The following is a 24,669-nucleotide window of genomic DNA, read 5'->3' on the forward strand; positions in this document are numbered from 1 at the left end:
CATTCGTAAGGTCTTTTGAAGCACTTCAAACGTGCCATAAACATCTGAGATTGGTTTGACTTTTTTTCCGTCGAACGGGGAAGTGAATGTTGGCCCCGGTCTATTCTCGACGTTAGGTCGTTTCGTTAGTGCAAGTCAGGCGTACGAGTCGTCGGTGGAGGCACTGGTAGGCAGTTGGATTCACAATCCAAAGGTCGTCAGTTCGAATCCCGGGTGGATGCTTTGGTGTAAAAAAAACATCTAGTTTAGAGTAGGAATCCCGCAATCGAATACGTCAAGGAAATGCGGTAGAGCGATTTTTTTTAGAAAAGCAACGCTGAAAGTTTCATTCTGATCGGAAGTTGACTTTATAGCTGTCGGCTACTATTGCTTGTGCCAACCACTAGTGTCTTCCTTTTTATCTACAAGGACTTCGCCGCCCTGGGTTCTCAAGTATTTGAGTATTCGAACCAGCAACCTCTGGATTGTGAGTCCAGTGCGCGATTGATTCACACGGGAGACCTGTTAAACATTGTTGAAAAACTCGTTCTTAACTATCTAGTTTTAAACGATAACTAAGCCTCATTTCCTTTGATGTGCACCAACTAGGTTGTCAAGAGCAATACTTGTGATCAATCGACATTTTTGTGACAGTTGACTGGGCTCGTTTTTCGTTTTCGCTACGCCCGTCAGACTGGCATTCGGGCGACTTGGCCAGCCCACCTGAGCCTTTCTATCTTGCCAGGGTCAAAAACTCAAGAAACTCTGCAGTTCCTGGTTCATGCATTTTCGCCACACTCCGTCAATTACCTGCACTCCACTGTATATCGTTCGCATCAGCTTCCGATTGAAGTGTACAAAGGCACGTTCGTCCACCTGCCGCATTGTCCAGGTCTCGTGGCCATAAAGGACTACCGGTCTTCTCAGTGTTTTATACATCGTCAGCTTCGCGTGGCGTTACACTCGATCCGATTCGAGGGTCTTCTGTTATTCGAAGAAAGCACGATTCCTATAAAAAATACGAGTCCGGATCTCTTTGCTGGTGATCCCAAGTACACGAACTCTCTCACCTCATCTAACTTATAATCATACACAGCTAGAGGGCTGAGAAATGGGGCCGACGTCCTTCAAACCCCTTCCTCTAATGTACTTCGTCTTCGTCGTTATAATGCCCAGTCGTGCACGTCTTGCTTCTACCTTCAATCGGGTCTAGACATCTTTTACCGTCTCCAGGTTTTTCTTGTCACAATGTCGGCAAAAGCAAGCAACTGGTAGGGCTTGTTTATAATCGTGCCACTCGTTTCGATGCCCGCCCTTCGAATAATGCCGCCAAGAATGATGTTGAACAGCGCACAGGATAAGCCATCTCCTTGTCGCAGCCATTGGCCTGATTCAAAGGGTTCCACTAACTCCCCCGAAACACGCACGTGACGCATCACACCATCCAAGGCCTTGATCAGCCGAGTCAGTTTATACGGAAATCAGTTCTCGTGCATACTCTGCCATAGCTGCTCGCGGTCGACAGTATCATAGGCTGCGTTGTACTCAAGACATTTCTTTAGGATTTGTCGGAGAACTAAATATTTGGTCCGTGGTGGCGCACGCGCCGGTTAAGCCCGTTTTGTAGGGCCCCACGAACCTCTTTGCATAGGTTAACAGCTGACGACAGAAGATCTGCACAGTAAAAAATAATGTAAATTTGGAAGCTGTAATTTTGGAAGGTTGAATATTACCTCTTTAATGTTGTAATTTTACCTCAATTTAGACTGAAAATGTGGCATTACACCAGAAAAGTGGTATAATTACACATTTCCAGAGGTAAAATTACACATTTTTTCTGACATAAAAGATGTACTCCTTCCCAGATGTAATATTACCATGATTTTTTTTTTCTGTGGGAAAGGCTTTTGAAGGCCGCGTTTAAAAGCGTGATGCCGCGGTAGTTGTCGCAGACTAGCTTATCGCTTTTTGCCTTCCTCACCTTACTGAGAAAAGGCTATAAAATCACTCGAAAAATGAACTTATTAATTTGACCTCGTAGACCCACCTTCACGTATACATATCGACTCAGAATCATGTTCTGAGCAAATGTCTGTGTGGATGTGTGTAGGTGGTTGGACAAAATTTTTCACTCGATTATCTCCGGACTGGATGAACGGATTTTGACCGTATTAGTCTCATTCGATCCCTCTTGGGGTCCCATAGGTCTCTATTTAAAATCAGCAAGTTTAGTTAAGTACCGTCATCAGGGGTGACATTGGGTCTGGGGGGTGAGATTGGGTCATACAAATTTAAGCATTTTTGTATGACCCAATTTCACCCCCCAGACCCAATGTCACCCCTGATGACGGTACTTCAAAAGTTATGCTAAAAAAACGATTTTGGCGTATGTCCGGAAGATTGTAAAAAGGGTGGTTTTTGCAAGAAAACCTATCATGTTACACATTTTCAGAAAGTTATTGAAAAGACTTTTCCAATGAGCCCAAAACATTGAAGATCTGACAATCCTATCAAAAGTTATTAGCACTTAAGTGTTATTTATACACTTTTGACAAAGGACTTTGTCTTAAAGCTCTATCTGCGGTGTCAAAGCAAAATTTTTCGAAAATGTAGCGTTACCGTAGCATGCCCTCGGCGTGACATTTAATTTCTGTTGCGTGGATGCCGTGCCAACTATTTAAGCTAAAAGTTAGCCTCTGGAGGATTTAGTGTCCATCAGACTTTCATCAAAGACGGACCTTACGTTGGGAATTTTATTGCTTACACACACACGCACACGTTGAAAGAAACAGGTGGTGCACGAACTTGAGAGGAGGTCCAAGAAGTTATTGACGGTTGCCAGAACGGTCATCGGATTACCGAAGTGATTGGGAACAATTTGGTAGGATATCGGCCACACCCGGAGTGGCCAGTGCCCTGAGGGAAGGTTCTACCGGGGACATTTATCGAACCATACGACTTGGGGCAATATGGGTATCAAAATTCATGGTTTTTGATATCAAAATTCATCGTTTTTGATACTGGTAATGAAAATGGCCATTTTGACAGGATTGGCCTCACCCGGAGTGGCCATTGCCCTGGAGAAGGTTCTTCCGGGAGGACATTTACGGAACCATACAAATTGGGGCAATATGCGTATCAAAATTCATGGTTTTTGATACTGGTAATAAAAATGGCCATTTTGGCAGGATTGGCCACACCCGAAGTGGCCATTGCCCTGAGGGAAAGTTCTTCCGGGAGGACATTTACGGAACCTTACAAATTTGGGCAATATGGGTATCACAATTCATGGTTTTTAATACTAGTAATAAAAATGGCCATTTTGGCAGGATTGGCCACACCCGGAGTGGCCATTGCCCTGAGGGAAGGTTCTACCGGGAGGACATTTACGGAACCATATAAATTGGGGCAATATGGGCATCAAAATTCATGGTTTTTGAAACTGGAAATGAAATTTTGAAAATGGCAATTTTTACAGGATTGGTTACACCCGGAGTGGCTATTGCCCTGGGGGAAGGTTCTGAAGAAGTTCCTACCGGACAACCACTTCGGGTGTGGCCAATCCTGTCAAAATGGCCATTTTCATTACCAGTATCAAAAACCATGAATTTTGATACCCATATTGCCCCAATTTGTATGGTTCCGTAAATGTCCTCCCGGTAGAACCTTCCCCAGGGCCATGGCCACTCCGGGTGTGGCCAATATCCTACCAGTTTGGTCCCAACCCCATTGCCCCAAATCATTCTGGTTTTCGGGTGACCGTCCTAACAATCTTCATTAGAACAGAATTCCTCCCAAGTTGGTGCACAACCTGTGTTTTTCAATGTGTGCATGTGTGTGTGTGTGTGCGCAATAAAATTACCACCGTGGATCCGTCTTCGATGAAACCTCAGTAGGCACTGAAATTTTCTGAGGCTATCTGTTAGCTTATATAGTTCGCATGAAATGTGGCAACAGTGGTGCAACATTCTCGCGTGACAGTTCCAAGAAAACAGGAGACGAGGCGCTCCTGTTGCCGCATTTCATGCGAACTATATAAGCTAACAGATAGCCTCTGACCAATTTCAGTGCCTACCGAAGTTTCGTCAAAGACGGATCCACGGTGGTAATTTTATTGCTCAATCACACACATGCACACATTGAAAGACACAGGTTTTGCACCAACTTGGGAGGAATTCTGTTATAATGAAGATTGTTAAGATGGTCACCGGGAATGATTTGAGGCAATGGGGTTGGGACCAAACTGGTAGTATATTTGCCACAGCCTGGAGCGGCCAGTACACTGGGGAAGGTTCTCCTTTATCGAACCATTTGACTTGAGGCAATATGGGTATCAAAATTCATGGTTTTTGATACTGGACATGACATTTTGCAAATGGCATCAAATTCATAACATTTTAATTATAACATAAAACTAAATTAAGTTGCTATTTCATTTCATTTTATTACAAGAGATTGAACGCTGGCTAAATTAAAGCCGACTTAATGGCCCAGCTCACACAGGTCATCCTTCAATGACCAAAATATTGGCCGCTCACTTCGTAGCTGGGGAACCACGGGAATAAGGGGCGCGAGTTGGACAATGTTGCCGAAAGTTTGCATGAAGTGGGACACGACCTGCAAGTTGGGCTGCCTTTTCAGGGCCACCGCTTTCGATGCTCATTCTCCACCGTCCATACCGCGCAATCGTCAATCCTGATCGGCGTATTGGTGCACTCCTGGGACGTGCAGACCATCGAATTCTCCACCGGTATCTGCATCAATTCCAGGTACATCAGGCCACGAATCTCCAATGGCAGAGAGATGGATGTATCGTTGCTGAATTCTACTTCCGGTAACGGAGACTAGGGGGATTGTCGGTGTTAACCGTTTACGCGACTAGCGACATTGGCGAATCTCCCAGTGGTGGCTCTGGTTTCAGCTCGAGGGCATCGAAATCGAATTGCATTCGTGTTTGCTCGTTCTCTCCGGCTAACCCCCTACGATGTTCAACACCCGGTCGGCGGCCTCTTCGTCTTCAGTGGCCCTGGCCAAGTCGTTGCCATCCTCGCCAAGCCAAACGTCCATGTAGTGCTTCTTGTTTTCGTCGCTGTCGGGTAGATAAGCGAGGTTGAATTCTATTTGTTGGGACCGCTCGGGGTAGGATTCTTGACCTGCGGAAAATGTGGAACTTATACTGCGGATCGTGAAACTTCAACTGCTTCTACCGCAGGCGGTGAATCTGGCCATTTCGATTGAAAAAGTGTTAATCCGGTGACCTCACCAAAGACACATGCTAATTCCTCGGTTCGTAGGAAGGTGTGGCCAATCCTGTTAAAATGACCATTTTCATTACCAATATCAAAAAACATGCATTTTGATACCCATATTGCCTTATTTGTATGGTTCGGTAAATTACCCCGGTAGAACCTTCCCTCAGGGCATTGGCCACTCCGGATGTGGCCAATTCTGCCAATTCTGTCAAAATGGCCATTTTTTTACCATTATCAAATACCATGAATTTTGATACCCATATTGCCCCAATTTGTATGGTTCCATAAATGTCCTCCCGGGAGAACCTTTCCCAGGGCACTGGCCACTCCGGGTGTGGCCAATTCTGCCAATTCTGTCAAAATGGCCATTTTTTTACCATTATCAAAAACCATGAATTTTGATACCCATATTGCCCCAATTTGTATGGTTCCATAAATGTCCTCCCGGGAGAACCTTTCCCAGGGCACTGGCCACTCCGGATGTGGCCAATTCTGCCAATTCTGTCAAAATGGCAATTTTTTTACCATTATCAAAAACCATGAATTTTGATACTCATATTGCCCCAATTTGTATGGTTCCGTAAATGTCCTCCCGGAAGAACCTGCCCTCAGGGTCATGGCCACTCCGGGTGTGGCCAATATCCTAAAAGTTTGGTCCCAACCCCATTGCCACAAATCATTCTGGTTTTCGGGTGACCGTCTTATTAATCTTCATTAGAACAGAATTCTTCCCAAGTTGGTGCACAACCTGTGTCTTTCCATGTGTGCATGTGTGTGTGTGTGAGCAATAAAATTACCACCGTGGATCCGTCTTTGATGAAACCTCGGTAGGCACTGAAATTGGTCAGAGGCTATCTGTTAGCTTATATAGTTCGCATGAAATGCGGCAACATGGCGCAAATTTTGCCTTGTCTCCTGTTTTCATGGAACTGTCACGCGAGAATGTTGCACCACTGTTGCCACATTTCATGCGAACTATATAAGCTAACAGATAGCCTCAGAAAATTTCAGTGCCTACTGAGGTTTCATCAAAGACGGATCCACGGTGGTAATTTTATTGCTCACACACACACACACACACACACACACACACACACACACACACACACACACACACACACACACACACACACACACACACACACACACATGCACACATTGAAAAACACAGGTTGTGCACCAACTTGGGAGGAATTCTGTTCTAATGAAGATTGTTAGGACGGTCACCCGAAAACCAGAATGATTTGGGGCAATGGGGTTGGGACCAAACTGGTAGGATATTGGCCACACCCGGAGTGTCCATGACCCTGAGGGAAGGTTCTACCGGGAGGACATTTACGGAACCATACAAATTGGGGCAATATGCATATCAAAATTCATGGTTTTTGATACTGGTAATGAAAATGGCCATTTTGGCAGGATTGGCCACCTTTGGAGTGGCCAGTGCCCTGGGAAAGGTTCTCCAGGGAGGACATTTATGGAACCATACAAATTGGGGCAATATGGGTATCAAAATTCATGGTTTTTGATACTGGTGATGAAAATGGCCATTTTGACAGGATTGGCCACACCCGGAGTTTTCCGAACCATACTTGATTTGGCAATATTTTCGTTTTTTGGCAATTTATTTCCACAGAGGTGCCAATTATTGAAAACATTAAATTAGAATTAATTATTTATGATTAAACAAGCCTTGCCCGACAAACTTCGTTCTGCCTTTTTTCGTTTGTTGACGTTTTAACTTTTTTGCTTATTCAGCCTCCTGTGATCAAAATTTGATTTTACGTAACTTCTCCCATACAATCTGCAGATTTTCCGGAATCGGTTCCAGAGTGGCCAAAGTTGTAACGTATAAGCGTAAAAACCTTCATTGGACTTATACAAACCCAACGCAACAAAGAGCACCTCGATCCGATGCTCCGTACTCAAGTGATTCGCGTTCGAACAAAACCGTCGAAATTTTTTATATATATTATTATTAAATAAATTGGCAAAGAATTAAAAAATATGAATTAAAATGGATTTACTTTTTAGAGTTTTGTACAAAGTTCTTTGTCATATTGGTCATGTAGAACATAACCACCTGCACCTTTTTGGAGGCCGGATCTCAGATATTTCAATAAAAATGATGTCCGGGTCCCTTATGCAACACGTCGTGAGTTAGATAAATGAAAAACCTTTCAAATGAGTCTAAGACATCGAAGATCTGATAACCTTATCAAAAGTTATTAGCACTTAAGTGTTTTTTTAAACACTTTTTGGAGGCCGGATCTCAGAAATTTCGATGAAAATGATGTCCGGGTCCCTTATGCGACGCGTCGTTAGTTAGATAATTGAAATACCTTTCAAATGAGCCTAAAACATCGAAGATCTGACAACCCTATCAAAAGTTATTAGCACTTAAGTGTTATTTATACACTTTTTGGAGGCCGGATCTCAGATATTGTGATAGAAATATTGTCTGAATCTTCCATGCGAACTATCGTTGGATAGGTTTTTTTTTTATCAGACCTTGCCGATGAGCCCGAAATATTGAAGGTCTGCGAACCCTATCAAAAGAAATGAGTAATAATGTTGTTAAAGTAATAAGTTGTTGTTAAACATGTTAAGGGGGAATGTTGCTATTTTTACTGAATGTATTGACTTTATGAATGTGAGGAAGGCACCAACCACCTAAAGGTGGATTAAGTAACGTTTTTTGAAGAAGAGACATTGCTAGCTTCTCCTCCTCGCATCTTGGAAATCACACAGTGAAGCTCCACCCTCGCCAGTTTCTCTCCTTCATATTTGAAGAGCTCACCGGGTAAGTGATCCTTGCCAGCAATGCCAGCAACTCTGTTGTTCTTCAGTCTTCAGTTCAGAACAAGTCATTGCTTGAGGCAAAAAGTCAAAAATCCGACTCGTCAAATCTGAGATCATGAAAAAACTCGACGCCAACATTTCAAAAAGCATCATGTACAAACCATGCGTTTTGAGAAAAACGCATTTGAATGTTGAGCATCCATTTTCAATTCTTATTTTAATATAAAAGCAAAATAAGATGTTCTAATGATAACGAACGATGAAAAACGTTGCTTTTATTGATAATTGATCATCCAAATTCAATAAAACATTATTTCCGTAATTTTATTTGAGAAAAACAAACATAACTTCTTTTGAAATCACCAACGTCTATATCACCCTGCTGTCATTGAGGGGGACGCTTTGTTATGATTCGTTTTTTTTTTTCGCCGAATGTACATGGCGCTTTGTTCATGTAGCTTTTTTTTTCGTCACGAGGTTCATGTAGTCTTTTGTTTGACAGGTTGACAGGGCTATATAAACAGGGACTGCTGATGGCAGAGATTTTGTTTATGTTACTTTATTAAAAATCATGATTAAACAGACTTTACTGAAGTAACTTTTGCCCATTTTTGGTGGAGAGGTAGCTTATTAGGAGTACTTTCAGAATATGAAATAACCCAGAAAGTGTCAAAATGTACATGATGCCTTTTGAAATGTTACCGTCGAACTGTCGTTTTAAATCCCCGTTATAAAGTATAACTTTGATCAAAGAACCAAACATTAGATGAAAGCCTACGACTGGAAATATGCCTTAAATCTTAGGACCAATGTGGATTGTCCTCACGCAGATTTGTGTTAGCTAGGTCTGCTTATAAAATTTGAGCTGTTTTATTTTAGTAGCACCTGCGCATCACTGAAGCACTCTGGTATACTAGAGAAATATCGTTGCACGAAAGAGCACAAGTCCTAACCGTAAAACCAAATAAATATACTATTAACGGTGAGAAACGATTGGGTAAGTTAGCAATCAGTCGCAATATCTTGCCTAAAATAACGAAGCTTTAAGTGTTACAGCATGCTACATATGGAGACGCTTGCGCAGCGATATGGCTAGCTAACGGCCCGAATTGATATGCAGTACAGTATAACAAGTCTGTTGTGTTTATGCCGCAGAAGGATTTAGTAAAACCATTATATACTTTCACTAACTCTAACTCAAAACAGCTCAATATTTTCCCGTAATGCTAAGCCAAAAGTGTTATAGCATGCTACATATGGAGATCTCTCACAAAGGACAAGAAAGATTATTTCGATCGTATCATTGCTTTGAATGTCTTTTAACCGGTTACTGGTGACGATGAGCAGACTTTTAACTGTGCAATGTTGTTCAACCTAAGATCGTCCTCTTTAACTCCGTAGTGAAATCGGTTATCGAAGTGATGCAATTGAAATCGATGTCATAACGCCCCATGGATATGCAAAAAGCAGAACGTTAGGCCGCTAAAGCGCTGTACTGGAAATTCCAATGCTATCTGGTTTATATCTTTGCTAAGCAAAATGTAGCAGATGGTGGGTGTATAAACTAAACATTTAAAACTTTTTTTATCTTTCAAGCTATCAGATGTAACTTCAAGTTTTTAAAGAACTCACCTGAGCAAACAGATTCCCTTCGTCCCGCTGCAAAAGTGGCGCCATCGAGCACCGCACCACCACGTGACAGTCGTCCATCACGGTGTTGAAGAAGCGGCGCGTCGGTAGCAGTGCCTCCAAATCAATGAGAAACTCCAAAAAACGCTCACAGTACCGTACCGATTCCTCACAAACCGGTCCCTCGCCGGGAATCGACTCCAGGATGTGCATAAACTTAATCGTGAGATTCTGCAAAAAGTGCCGCTCCCACTCAAGCTTTTGCTTCTGGTCCGGCTTGTCACGTTTCTGGAGCTTCTTCCAGAACTTGCGCCACTCGGGAATCTCCTTCAGCTCCTGGTCACGTCGCTTGGGCTGCAGACATGACCACATGGCAAGTGAAACAAGCCGTTTCGCCTGGTTCCGACACAGCTCGACCTCCATACTGTTGAAGCAGTGGTTCAGAAACACCAGCAGCGACGTTTGCTCGCGCATGTTGTACTCACTGACCGCGGATTCTTCGAGGCAAGCTTCCAGCACGTGCTGGAAGAACTCCGGAAATTGCTCACCGTTCACATTGAAAACCTTCCAAACCTCGACCTTCTCGCGAAACTTTTCGTTCAACATCACCACGATCGACATCAGGTGAGCCCGGGTTGCCACTTCACCTCGATAGTTTGGCCACAGGTAGTTCTCCAGATACTGGCTAAACTCCAACATCATGATCCGGCGCATCGAGTACCGAGACTCGCAGATTTCACGCCGGTAGATTTCCTCCACGATTGCCGGATTGTACGGCTCGTGGCTGTCGACCGTGTCCGGAGCCCAGAAGCGATTGGCCAACTAAAAGTAAGAATTTTTAAAAAATAAACTTACAAATTTTGACCTGCTACTCACGAAAGTCAGCTCATCGGCGTTGATCTGGGCCACCGTGAGGGCCCCCTTCCGCATCTTCCCCGCCGGTTCATCCGTCTGCTTCGTTTTGGTCATTGTTTCTCGCAAAATTCCTCCGGAAACCACTTTAAAATCACTCCCGAAATCCCGTAAAAAAGCACACGCGAAACGTTTGAAAACCACTCGCCGGTCCGAAAAACACAACAAACACGCGCGGAATCAAAACAAAAACTGAGCGCGCAAACGTCGTCGCGGTACGGTGACAGTAACTGATGTCTGATGTCCCAAAACAGCTGATCGAATGTAAACAAGGTAACGCATCGGGCAGGAATGCCCGGTTTGCAGATTTTTCACTGCAAATTTGCAGATATTCTTAATTTCTGGCAGATAATTTTTCAAATTGACTCTTTCTGAAGGTTATTTTTTGAAAGGTCCAATGTATCAGTTTTCAAATATTTTATTGTGCTTTTTTGCAACACCCAAAAACCTAAAAAAATAAAGAATTGGTTTTATGGACCTTTTCAATAAAGAATCTAGATTTGTTTTTGAGTTAAAAAATCAGTAACGTTTAATTGTCTGCAACCAACTTTGAAAATCTGCACACATCGAGAACATTTTAAAAATCTGGCATCCCTTGTTAAAGTACTCAGCCAAATATAACGGGACGCGTAACGGGAGTATGGGTTTTGCGCACTGGGGCAGGTTGACCTGCAATAGAGTAATCTACGTGCGTATGTATTGCGTGTACGTACACGAAAAAAAAGTGAGGTTAAATTTTGTCAGCCAGCAAAATCAAATGGTGCGCTAGTGTGCGTACGCGAAACGTCATAAAGCTCTATAAGGGATATTGTGAGCAGGGATGCCAGATACACAGATTTGTCTGTGTTTCACAGACTTTTGAGCTTGTGTCAGACATTTTTTGAGGTGCTTCACTATGAATACAAAGAGACACAGTAATGCATTCTGCTAAAACGCTCAACCAAACCACAAGTGCTTCACTAATTAAATATTTTGTAATCTTTTTTGTCAAAAATTATTTCGTTAGTCTTCAAATGCTTAAAAACGCAATTTCTGATGGATTTCAATGACTGTGAATTGATATATTTGAATTTTAGACAAATGCACAGACATACACAGACTTTTTTAAAGAGGTTTCGGGGAGGCCGGAATAAAACACGCGGTTAACTTAGCGAAAAGAAAAATAAAGCGTGTATTCTCGTTAAACTTTGTCACAGACTGGTAGCGGAAGTGCAGCTGTCAAACAGCAGCAGCCCGCGTGTGCCCAGTGGGCTTGAGCGTCGTAGGGGCGAACAGAGTGCGGTGGTTGCCAACTTATCACCCCTGCTCAATCACAGCACGTCTCCTCCAATCCCAGCTTGGCGCGAAGATCCTTGAAGACAGCTGCCGGTAGACCCTTGGTCATGATGTCCGCTTGTTGCTCCGCAGAGCGCACGAACTTGATCTCGATCGTCCTCTGCTGCAACTTGGTGTCCACGTGCTTCAGGCGCTTGCAGTCTCGGGAATCCTCGGCAATCCTGATCGTGGACTGGTTGTCCTCGAACATCGGTACGGGACCGTCCACTGGCTTGCCCAGATCGTCCAGCACGCGTATCGTCCACAGGGTGTGACACGCCGCCGTGCAGAGTGCCGCGAGCTCCGCCTCCGTCGACGACAGAGACACCGTCTGCTGCTTCCTCGTCAACCAGCCGACAGTACATCCGAACAGCTTCACCACGCAGCCCGTGATCGAACGACGATCGGTAGTGTCGTTCGCCCAGTCCGCGTCGCTGTAAACTTCCAGCAGTGGAGAGTTCTCCACGGCCTTGTACACCAGACCGACGTCCAGTGTCCCCTTGATGTACCGCAGCATCCGCTTCAGATGGACCCAGTGTTCATCCGTCGGACACGACTGGAACTGACTGAAGTAGTTCACGGCCGCAGCAAGATCCGGTCTTGTTGTGAGGGACGCGTACGTCAGGCAACCGACCAGCTCACGGTAGGGCATCGACGTTCTCTGCTTCTCCTCTCCTTTCACCAGCCTCAGCCGGTGCTCCATCGGTGTCGAGATCGGCTTGCAGTCATCCATCTGGAAACGCTTCAGGAGGCCATCGAAGTAGTCGCGCTGACTGATCTTCAGAACTCCTTTCAGCTTGTCACGTTCAAAGCGCATTCCTAGGAACTGCTTGATCTCACCTTCGTCCGTCATCTCGAACTCCTCGGTTAGCTTCTGCTTGACCGCTTCCAGCACTTTCAACGACGTTCCGGCCAGGAGGATGTCGTCCACGTACATTACCAGGATCAGCTTCTTGTCTCCAGCTCCTCGGGTGTAGAGACACATGTCGTTGGCGCTTCGAACGAATCCGAGTTTGCTGATGAAGCCATGGAATCGGTCGTTCCACGCTCGGGACGCTTGCTTCAACCCGTAGATGGAACGGTTCAGCTTGCAGACCAGGCCATTCCCTTGCTGAAACTCTTCCGGCTGGGTCATGTAGATCTCTTCAGCTAACTCACCGTTCAGGAACGCGGTCTTTACGTCCATCTGGTGCAAGAACATCCGATTCTCGTTGGCCAGCGCCAACACCGCCCGCAGCGTGTCCAACTTCGCCACCGGAGAGTAGGTCTCGGTGTAGTCGAACCCAGGCTTCTGCGTGAAGCCTCTGGCGACCAGTCTCGCCTTGAACCGGTCCGGTTTCTCAGCGTCGCCCCGCTTCACCTTGAACACCCACTTGCAGGTAACGGCTTTGCGTCCTGCAGGCAACTTCACCAGCGTCCAGGCGTTGTTGCGCTTCATGGAGTTCATCTCGTCTTGCATCGCAGCTCTCCACTCGTGCCAATCGTCCCGCTTTTTCAGCTCAGGGACCGAACTCGGGATGTCCTCGATGAAGTTCATCGCGTTGAGTGCAAAACTGGCGTACTCAACCTCCTTGTGCCAAGCGGGAGGGTTCTTCGGTCTTTGAGGTCGGCCGCTGCCATCAGCTTCCTCAGCTTCTGGTTCATCGGCAGCACTGCTGAACTCGTCTTCTGAAGTCTCGTCTCCATCGTCGGCACAGCTCGCGTCATCGAAGCAGCTCTCTTCATCGGATTCAAGTGGCACAAACTGCGAGTCGGGTTGCGCGACCTGCTGCTGCACCGCGACAGACTCCACGAAGTCCACGTCGCGCGCCGTGACGACCGTCCGTTTCTTGGGGTCCCAGACTCGATACCCGTTGTGTGAGTACCCGACGAGCGTTCCTTTCCACGCCTTGTCGTCCAGCTTTCGGCGCAACTCCTTCGGGACGTGGACGAACACATCGCTGCCAAAAACACGAATGTTCGACACGTCCGGCTTCTTGGACTCCCACAACTCGTACGGCGTTTTCTTCATCTCGAGAGCAGCAGTCGGGCTTCGGTTCGTCAGGTAGGCCGCCGTCAGCATGGCTTGCCCCCAGAACTTCTTGTCGACGCCAGCATCAGCAAGCATCGCCCGCGCCTTCTCGACTAGCGTCCGGTTCATGCGCTCGCTCAACGGGTTCATCTCCGGCGTGTAGGGGACAGTAGGCTCCATCCGGATCCCCTTTTTCTTGCAGAACCCCTCGAAGCGCTTGTTCCGGTACTCGCCGCCGTTGTCGCACTTCAGCCGAGAGATCGGCCGCTCGAACTTCGCCGTCACCAAGGCCTCGTACTCCTCGAAACACTCCATGACCTCGTCCTTCGAGCGAATCAGGTACACCATCACGAAATGGGTCCAGTCATCGATGAACGTCACAAAATATTTCATCCCGTCGAGTCCCTCCGGCGACACGGGACCACACACGTCGGTGTGTACCAGTTCGAGCACTCGCGACGATCGACGACCTTCACGCGGTGGGTGAGGCTTCCGCGTTTGCTTGCCGACGACGCACGATTCACACACGACGGTATCGTCAATCCCGGCGGTACTGAGATCGAGTCCGGATACCATCTCCTTCTGCACCAGACACTTGAGGCTTTGCTCGTTCAAATGTCCAAAACGACGGTGCCAGAGAACGAACCCCTTCCGCACGCGACCGCACGTCAACAGCGAAGAATCGTCCGTACCGTGCCGAGCCAGAAAGTTCATTTCGTACAGCTTGTTCTGCACAGTAGCACACGCGACGATTTCGGAACCACTGTACACTGTCGCTTTCCCGTCTTCGAACACGACGCGCATCCCGGCTTGCTCGGTGTAGTCGAACCCAGGCTTCTGCGTGAAGCCTCTGGCGACCAGTCTCGCCTTGAACCGGTCCGGTTTCTCAGCGTCGCCCCGCTTCACCTTGAACACCCACTTGCAGGTAACGGCTTTGCGTCCTGCAGGCAACTTCACCAGCGTCCAGGCGTTGTTGCGCTTCATGGAGTTCATCTCGTCTTGCATCGCAGCTCTCCACTCGTGCCAATCGTCCCGCTTTTTCAGCTCAGGGACCGAACTCGGGATGTCCTCGATGAAGTTCATCGCGTTGAGTGCAAAACTGGCGTACTCAACCTCCTTGTGCCAAGCGGGAGGGTTCTTCGGTCTTTGAGGTCGGCCGCTGCCATCAGCTTCCTCAGCTTCTGGTTCATCGGCAGCACTGCTGAACTCGTCTTCTGAAGTCTCGTCTCCATCGTCGGCACAGCTCGCGTCATCGAAGCAGCTCTCTTCATCGGATTCAAGTGGCACAAACTGCGAGTCGGGTTGCGCGACCTGCTGCTGCACCGCGACAGACTCCACGAAGTCCACGTCCTCGCGACGATCGACGACCTTCACGCGGTGGGTGAGGCTTCCACGTTTGCTTGCCGACGACGCACGATTCACACACGACGGTATCGTCAATCCCGGCGGTACTGAGATCGAGTCCGGATACCATCTCCTTCTGCACCAGACACTTGAGGCTTTGCTCGTTCAAATGTCCAAAACGACGGTGCCAGAGAACGAACCCCTTCCGCACGCGACCGCACGTCAACAGCGAAGAATCGTCCGTACCGTGCCGAGCCAGAAAGTTCATTTCGTACAGCTTGTTCTGCACAGTAGCACACGCGACGATTTCGGAACCACTGTACACTGTCGCTTTCCCGTCTTCGAACACGACGCGCATCCCGGCTTGTTCAACGCGCAGCACCGAAAACAAATTGCAGCGCAACTTCGGCACGTACAACGCGTCTTGAATCGTGCAGTTCACTCTCTTACCGTCCACGACCGCAACCACCTTCACCGTGCCGGAGTGCTCCGCCTGGATCGTTTCACCGTCCTTGGCCACCGCGATTTCGATGGGCTTCTTCAGACGATGCAGCTCACAGAACAGTTCCTTGTCCCGCACGAGGTGGTCCGTCGCACCGGAATCGATGAACCAGCGCGTCCGCGCCTGCTGGGGGTTCGCCTCGCTCACGAAGCAAACTTCCTTCCGGTTGCTGCCGGAATCCGCCACGTTCGCCTTCGACTTCTGCTTCCTCTTGCTCTGCTGCGGCTTCTTCTTCTCGGGACAGTCGGCCACCCGGTGGCCCTCCTTGTTGCAGCCGAAACACTTTTGCTTCTTCTGCGGCTTCGCCCCGTGAAACGCAGCATCGCTCTGGGACGGGGTGGGCGATTCGATGCCCTTTTTCGTCTCTTCGTCCAAGAGCCGGTTCTTGACGAAATCGAGCTTGAGGTCCTCCTGCGACATGGTTTCCAGCGCCGTCACAGCACCGGAGTACGCCGATCCCAACGAGATGAAGAGATGGCAAATCACGTCGATCTCCTCCAGCTTCGCGCCGGCGGACCGATACTCCCGGATCAACTTCTCGAACTGCAAGAAGTGCTGCTGCAGCTTTCCCCCATCGTAGCGCATCGTCACGATCTGCCGTTGGATCCGCATCCGGCTCGCGACGCTCTTCCGCGCGTGGATGTTGTGCAGCTTGTCCCAGATGTCCTTTGGGGACATGTCCTCCTCCAGGTGGTCCATCTGCGCATCGCTGATCCGCGCCATCAACTGCGAACGGCAGTGACGGTCCTTCTTGATGCGCTTGTCCAGCAGCTTCATCCGGGCCGTCTTTTCCTCCGGCTTTTCTCCCGCTTTCTCCTTCAGTTCCGCCACGTCGCCCACGTCCGACCGCACACATTCCAAGAGCTCGTGCTCCTCCAGGAACGATAACATGCGGAGACGCCACGGGTTGAAGTTGGACTCGTCCAACATCGGCACCTGCACCGGAGCGGGTTTTGCGTCCGTCATGACGCCCGACGATTCCGCGCACTTTTCCCGTTTGACCGTAAAACGCGAACTGGGCCCACAACCTAAAGAGGTTTCGGGGAGGCCGGAATAAAACACGCGGTTAACTTAGCGAAAAGAAAAATAAATCGTGTATTCTCGTTAAACTTTGTCACAGACTGGTAGCGGAAGTGCAGCTGTCAAACAGCAGCAGCCCGCTGTCGTGATCCGCCATTTTTCTTCTCCGGCTGGCGACACTTGAGCGACACGGTTCGTCCGTGTCCTACGACGAAATCCACACGAATGAGCTTGACACTCTCACAGCACGCCACTTTTCCTTCTCGTTCTCTCTCTCGCCTCTCTTTTCCAGTGGTACCAACCTCCCAGAAGTTTGCTTGACAGCACTCAATTTACACGGATAACTCTTTCCAATCAAATTTTAAGTTTCTAATACAGATCATGTGCTACACTGTTATCAAATTGTATGCATTATTATTTATTTATTAATTTTGTTTTCGCAATGTTGAGTTTAATGATTTATTATTGCTAACAATTATTTTATTTCAGGCGAATTATTTAGAAAGTATTCGGGGAATAACCTATGGATAATTATTTACGTTTTTATTTATTATATTTCAGCTCTATTCTCTACAATATCCCCCTCCTCCACTTTGACGACGAAAGAAAAAAAAATACGAGTAATTTATGTCCTTGGTGTTTATCGGTTCGTCCTTATGATTACGTAGTGCAATAAATTCAACAGCAAAATGTCTTACTGATATATGTTATAAATAAAGTTATCATCGAAACGAGATGGTCTTTTCAAACCACCCCGACGTCGCAGTGACGTCGCTTCTTGCTCTTCCTCTTGCACTGACTGTGTATCCTCCATCCCTTCTCCCGTTCCAGCTTCCCATGGTGATGGCGCCAGCCTGATATCCCCAACATTGCGTACATATTGAACCCCGGTTGCGCTCACAACTACTACCTTCGCACCATCCCTGGCTACAACTGTATATCTTTCTGCTGAGAATTGAGGGTCTGTCTTCGATCGTTTTATCTGGCTTAACAACACCGTATCCCCAATCTTGATGTTAGAGTTCCTTGCTCCTCGTACGATATCAGCATGATTTTTGCTGCTTAGCTTGGTTTCCGCATCCTTCTCTCGTATATCTTCCCGGTCCAGTACTTCCCGATGCCTCTCGTTCCACAAACTGGGGAAGGTTCCTCTGTACTTCCACCCAACTAGCAGCTCAAATGGTGTGACGTTGAGTCTAGCATGGGGCACCAACGTATTGTGGTTGTGAACGTAGGTTTCCAGACTAGTTCTCCAGTTGATTCCTTCAATCTTCGATGCACTCACGGCTTTGATGATGGGCTGATTGTGGCGTTCCACCATACCATTCGATTGGGGACTAAATGGTATCGACTTCCTGACCGACACCCCTCGGGTCTCCCAAAACGAGCAGAAAGCTGAACTCCCAAAAGGGGGCCCATTGTCGCTTTGCAACACACGAGGGCATCCCCAGCTTTTGAAGATCTCGCAAAGTGCCTCGTTCGTTGCTTCTGCAGTCAACCGTTTCATCTCCTTAACCAGTAGATAACGAGAATACGTGTCTACGACTATGCCATTTTTCTTCTCCGGCTGGCGACACTTGAGCGACACGGTTCGTCCGTGTCCTACGACGAAATCCACACGAATGAGCTTGACACTCTCACAGCACGCCACTTTTCCTTCTCGTTCTCTCTCTCGCCTCTCTTTTCCAGTGGTACCAACCTCCCAGAAGTTTGCTTGACAGCACTCAATTTACACGGATAACTCTTTCCAATCAAATTTTAAGTTTCTAATACAGATCATGTGCTACACTGTTATCAAATTGTATGCATTATTATTTATTTATTAATTTTGTTTTCGCAATGTTGAGTTTAATGATTTATTATTGCTAACAATTATTTTATTTCAGGCGAATTATTTAGAAAGTATTCGGGGAATAACCTATGGATAATTATTTACGTTTTTATTTATTATATTTCAGCTCTATTCTCTACAATATCCCCCTCCTCCACTTTGACGACGAAAGAAAAAAAAATACGAGTAATTTATGTCCTTGGTGTTTATCGGTTCGTCCTTATGATTACGTAGTGCAATAAATTCAACAGCAAAATGTCTTACTGATATATGTTATAAATAAAGTTATCATCGAAACGAGATGGTCTTTTCAAACCACCCCGACGTCGCAGTGACGTCGCTTCTTGCTCTTCCTCTTGCACTGACTGTGTATCCTCCATCCCTTCTCCCGTTCCAGCTTCCCATGGTGATGGCGCCAGCCTGATATCCCCAACATTGCGTACATATTGAACCCCGGTTGCGCTCACAACTACTACCTTCGCACCATCCCTGGCTACAACTGTATATCTTTCTGCTGAGAATTGAGGGTCTGTCTTCGATCGTTTTATCTGGCTTAACAACACCGTATCCCCAATCTTGATGTTAGAGTTCCTTGCTCCTCGTACGATATCAGCATGATTTTTGCTGCTTAGCTTGGTTTCCGCATCCTTCTCTCGTATATCTTCCCGGTCCAGTACTTCCCGATGCCTCTCGTTCCACAAACTGGGGAAGGTTCCTCTGTACTTCCACCCAACTAGCAGCTCAAATGGTGTGACGTTGAGTCTAGCATGGGGCACCAACGTATTGTGGTTGTGAACGTAGGTTTCCAGACTAGTTCTCCAGTTGATTCCTTCAATCTTCGATGCACTCACGGCTTTGATGATGGGCTGATTGTGGCGTTCCACCATACCATTCGATTGGGGACTAAATGGTATCGACTTCCTGACCGACACCCCTCGGGTCTCCCAAAACGAGCAGAAAGCTGAACTCCCAAAAGGGGGCCCATTGTCGCTTTGCAACACACGAGGGCATCCCCAGCTTTTGAAGATCTCGCAAAGTGCCTCGTTCGTTGCTTCTGCAGTCAACCGTTTCATCTCCTTAACCAGTAGATAACGAGAATACGTGTCTACGACTATGAGAAACTCTCCAGCTCCAAATCCGGGTATCGATAAAAAATCGATTTGTATGGTATCCCACGGAGCTTCCGGTAAATCCCGGGACGAAATTGGCAGAGGAGGGTTCTTCCGTGACAGCATACAACATGTCTGACAACCTTTGACGAAGATTTCTGTTTCGACCGCCATTTTTGGCCACCAAAAGAACTCTCGCATAATCCTCTTCATTGCGACTTCTCCCACGTGTCCTCCGTGAGCCGATGTCAGCGCTTTTCGCCTTAGCTGAGCAGGTAGTACAATTTTCCCATCCTTGCAAATGAGTGTCCCGATGTAGTGAAGTGACTTCTTCTGAGCTTCGTACTTGCGCAACTCCGGTGGCCAGTAATCGAACTCCAACGCATTCCGTAGCTCAACCAATTCCACATCTTCCTCTGCATATCTCTCGATTTCACTCAGCGTAATGTTCATATTTCCTAAATTGAAGGTTTATTGTATACATAAATGAGTAATATTAAACGATTTAACGAACCTGTATCAAGCGCGAACAGAGCATGATTGTCCTCACTATCATCTTCGAACGGCATGTCCTTTTGAGTTGCGTGTATCAGTCGCGACAATGCGTCAGCGAAGTTGTCCTCTCCCGGGACACGCAGGATAGTAAAATGAAATGGCAGAAGCCGGAGTGCCCATGTTTCTGCTCTGGACACGGCTCTACGGCCAATACGATGCTTTCCCCCGAAGATGAATTCATTGGCCTCGGAATCGGTGCGGACTACGAAAGTGGTGCCAGTCAGATAAAATGCGAAGCGTTCAACACCCCACACCACGGCTAACGCTTCCCTGTGCGTTTGTGGATAACGCTGCTCCGTTTCTGCCAATGCCTTCGACGCGCACGCGATGATTCGAGGCACCTTGTGATCATTAAACCACAGACAAACAGACGGGACACTCGAGTGCCGAACCATCGTCCTCCAAAAACGGTTATTTCAAATTCAATTTTGTTTCGGCATCCACTCACCCGGCACTGATGGCGCTGCTGTCGTGACAGCTCGCCCGTCTTCTCTCAGTGTGTGTGATGCGTGTGTTTTTGTTTTTAAGTTTAGCGTGAGCACGTGTGAGGCAGCAAATGAAAACAAAAAAAATATTATGAAATTCAGAAATTCCAACGGTGATCCACTACCCAGACTTTGCGGGTCAAATTTGGGGAAGTTTCGGCCAGAGTCAGATGAGCGGCTGACTAGCGAGGGCATACCTTTTACCCTACTATTAACCAGATAGGCCTGCTCCACTGCCTGCCGAAGTCGAGGCTGCTGCTGAGGCGCCCGCTACTGCGGAGAAAGCCGGATCCTGTGGTGGAGTCATCTCTTTCGGAGCAACCTGCTTATCCTGCTGCTCAGATTGCTGCTGCTGGTCGTCCTTTTGGCATTTTGACGATGTTGCGTCGATCGTGAGCGCCACTCTTCGCGACTTGTTTCGTCTCATTCGGCCCTTTTGGTTTTGTTGGTTGGCAACTTAATTGCGCCGTGGAAACGTTCCCCGCAGATGTTTCCAAATGCCCATCGTGGGGATCAATTCCGTTACTACTGGTGTTTTCGTGACCGGGATATCTTGTTGATGGTGATGTCAGGTGTAATGGTTCATGTTTTCGGTGGAGGAGGAATCTTAGACGGAACATGCAAGCAACGGGGAGGAGCAGTAGTGTGGTCTCTGTCATTGTGTTTGTCGTGCATCGCTGCAGGTTCTGCCGCATAATTTGCCTCATGAGGTTCTGCCATTGGAAACGGAACCGACCGTGGAACCGACCCACGGTCATTTTCGGCCGTCGGTCTTGATTTATTTATTTATTTTGATTTTGTTACTGATGATCAGCAACAACAAAATTATTTCGAAACAGCTGTTAATGTTTACAATCGTTGAGGCTTGATTGTCTCACGCATACACTGACATGACACATGACAGTAATGGGTTTGTATTGGTGTGTTTGGGCTGCGCTTCGGCATAAGCTCACCAGGCAGCGCTGGCGTCGCCGTGATTTGGTGGTTTGATGAAGGACGATGGATTTCAAAAATAATTTGTATGGAGAGTCACGTCTGTTTGTCTGTGATTAAACTGTACTAACACTGCTCCGAGTCCAACTGCTGATGCGTCTACGTATAGTTCCGTCTCGTCTGATGTGTTGAAGTATCCCAGTGTCCTGATGGAGTTCGCAACCTCCTCCTTGAACGTGCAGAACTCTTCTTCTTCTTCGTCTGACCAGTAAAAGTCGACAGCGTTAGCAAGGGCCCGCAGTTTTCCGGTTTTAGACGCACGGTGAGGTACAAATCTATCCACAAACGTCACCAGCCCTAGAAAGCTTTTGACTTCTTGAGTCGTTTCCGGTCTTCTAAAGTTCTTAATTGCGGTCATTTTCTCATCTTCTATCTGCCAACCCTGACTCGTCAACTTGAATCCCAAGAAAGTCACAGACTGTTTGCGAAAATTGCATTTCGACATATTGATCCTAACGTTGTGATTTCTCAATCTTGCCATCACCGCCTCCAGATTCTTGTCGTGTTCCACCATCGAAGTACCGTAAACTAGAATGTCGTCGAGGTAATTAATTGTTCCCTCGCAGCCTCCTAGCACAATCTCTTGTAGGGTTTCCTGGAAAATATCTGGCGCATTGGTAAGACCGAACGGAAGTCTGACGCATCGAAACATGCCGAACTCTGTGAAGAAGTTGGTCAGGTGGCGGCTGTTCTCGTGTAACTCAATGTGGAAGAAGGCGTTGACCAGGTCTATCGTAGAAAAAAACTGAGCGCCGTTCAGTTTGGGTGTACCCCATTTGGCATAATGGACATTTGGCATAACGGGTTTTCAAGATGGACGTTTGGCATAATGGACGTTTGGCATAATTGGTCCAAGACATCAGGGACGTTTGGCATAATGGACATTTGGCATAATGGACGTTTGGCATAATTCGTTCAAAAACCATCAAGGACGTTTGGCATAATTATTACTAGCTTGTTTTTTTTTTGTTAAGTATTTGTCATTTTCACGAACGAAAATGTATATTTTTTACCTTTTTTATATTACTTTAAGAGATTATCATTTTTTTCTATAAAAAATTAGGTATCTCTATATTTTTTCCCCAATAGTCAATTCTTTCCTTTTTGAATAATTCACAATAAATCTTTTCAATGAAATTTCGATATTTTTATTAAATAATTAGTATAAAGAAGAAAATATCTCTTGTTAGCTTAAGATTTTTCCCCTTTCAATATAATTAGCAGTAATTTTTTAAATGAAATTTTCCCTTTTATATGAAATTCATGATGAGAAAAACCTCTTCAAATTTTCGACAATTGAGCTTTTATAATGCAATTTTCCCTTCTTTTGATCAAAATTTTACTTGAAGAAGGAAATCTCTAAATAAATTCACATTTTTCCCTTCTTTTTCGAATTTAATCTAAAGAAACCCCAGAACTGGCAGCACTCATCCGACACGAAACTAGCGGAAAGATTCACAGACACAGAGAACACAGTTCTAGATGACCGACCTCGAGTCCATTTTCAAGAAAAAGTTCATCCTTCAAAACAAAAAGTGTTCTCTACGGGAACTGAACCAGAGACCTTTAATAGACTAACTCAATGACTAAACTGCCTTGGCCACTGCAGCTTGGTGACACAAGAGTAGTCAGATTTCGATGTATGAGTCTTGTTGCAGATTTACTGTTTCAATTAATTAATTAAATTAATTCTATCGAGTTTAGCATTGAGCTCTCTATAAATTTTGATGGAATTATACTCTCGATCCTGTATTTTGGGTGAATGGATGTCGATGTTGCTTTTCTTTAAATATTTTGCAATTAAGTTTTTTTATTCAATTTTCCCATCATTTTTTATATTTAACTTGAAGAAGGGAAATTCTCTTATAGATGTTGTCTTTAAACATTTATATAATTTCTGCACATTTTTTCTCTGTTGGTTTAATTTTTGCAATAAAGTTGTTTATGGAATTTTCCCTTCTTTTATTTATTCAATACTAATCTTAAAGAAGGGACAACTGCCCAAAAAAATAAATGCTGATTAAATGTTATTTTTAAGAGAGGTAGGTGAAAAACATAAAAAATATTGCGATAGTCAAACATTTAAAGAGTGTCAAAATGTGAATCTTCAAATTTACTTTTCCTTCCATAAGTTGAATTTTATATAAATAAATATAAATGTTATAAAAAATTTCATAATCGAAGTTAATTGTAAAATATTCGAAAAGTATTGTTTTTAGAGATTTTCCCTTTTAAAAGTTGAATTTAAAATAAAAGAAGGGAAAATTTCATAACTCATTTGTCAAATATTTAAAGAAAGAAAAAATGTACATCCCTTATTAAGGATGAATATTAAAGAAGAAAAAATTGCATAAAAAGAATGATTGCAAAATTTTGAAAAAAAAACAAGCTGCGAATTTTTTGAGAGATTTTACCTTATTTTAGCTTTAAAATAAAAAAAGAGCAAATTGCTTTAAAAAATTTAAATGCATTTCGTTAAAGAAGAGCAAAATGTACATACATTCTTTAGGTTGAATTTGAAAAAGGAGGGAAAAGGGTAAACAGTATAAAATCTTTATTGCTATATTTCAAAGACTGGAAAAACTTACATCACTTTGTTAGGTTGAATTTAAAATAAAAGAAGGAATAATTGAATACAAAAAATTAGCTGCAAAATATTTCAAAAGAAGACAAATCTCAATATAATATATTTATGAAAAAAATGCATTTTATATTTATGAAAAATTGCATTTTCAAGCTTTATTAAGAAAAAAAAAGGATAAAAAATACATCTATTGGGAGAAAATGACAAAGATACTAGATTTCTTGAAATCAAAAATCATTTTTAAAGTAAAGTTATCTGCTTAGAAAAAAGGAAAAAACCTATAAATTATTATTCTTTACAAAAATAAATACTAATTGAACAAAAAAAAAGCTAGCAAAAATTATGCC

General features: G+C 45.4%; 2 protein-coding genes across 2 annotated transcripts in view; both read right to left on the reverse strand.

The window, feature by feature from the left end:
* Nucleotides 1-10,766, reverse strand: part of LOC120429644 (RNA helicase aquarius) — an 80,017-nt gene extending 69,251 nt beyond the window's left edge. Inside the window, exons 1-2 of the mRNA XM_052706217.1 lie at nucleotides 10,539-10,766; nucleotides 9,666-10,484 (exon numbers count right to left, since the gene is read on the reverse strand). Coding sequence (XP_052562177.1) covers nucleotides 9,666-10,484; nucleotides 10,539-10,631 — 912 coding nt within the window. The 5' untranslated portion in view covers nucleotides 10,632-10,766. The remainder of the gene's footprint in view (nucleotides 1-9,665; nucleotides 10,485-10,538) is intronic.
* Nucleotides 10,767-18,373: 7,607 nt separating this feature from the next.
* On the reverse strand, nucleotides 18,374-20,558 carry LOC128092431 (uncharacterized protein K02A2.6-like). Its single transcript, XM_052706222.1, has 2 exons — nucleotides 20,220-20,558; nucleotides 18,374-20,163 (listed from the first exon to the last, which is right to left on the reverse strand). The coding sequence occupies exons 1-2, from the start codon at nucleotides 20,272-20,274 to the stop codon at nucleotides 18,857-18,859; spliced, it is 1,362 nt and encodes a 453-aa protein (XP_052562182.1). The 5' UTR covers nucleotides 20,275-20,558; the 3' UTR covers nucleotides 18,374-18,856.
* Between the last annotated feature and the right edge of the window lie 4,111 nt (nucleotides 20,559-24,669).

Source organism: Culex pipiens, chromosome 1 (genome assembly GCF_016801865.2).
Source record: "Culex pipiens pallens isolate TS chromosome 1, TS_CPP_V2, whole genome shotgun sequence".
Classification (NCBI taxonomy): domain Eukaryota; kingdom Metazoa; phylum Arthropoda; class Insecta; order Diptera; family Culicidae; genus Culex; species Culex pipiens.

Coding starts and splice junctions, on each gene's coding strand:
- LOC128092431 (XM_052706222.1), bottom strand. CDS start 20,274: ATGCCGTTCGAAGATGATAGTGAGGACAATCATGCTCTGTTCGCGCTT. Junction 20,164..20,219: donor TCTGTTCGCGCTTGATACAG/GTTCGTTAAATC, acceptor CCTTCAATTTAG/GAAATATGAACATTACGCTG.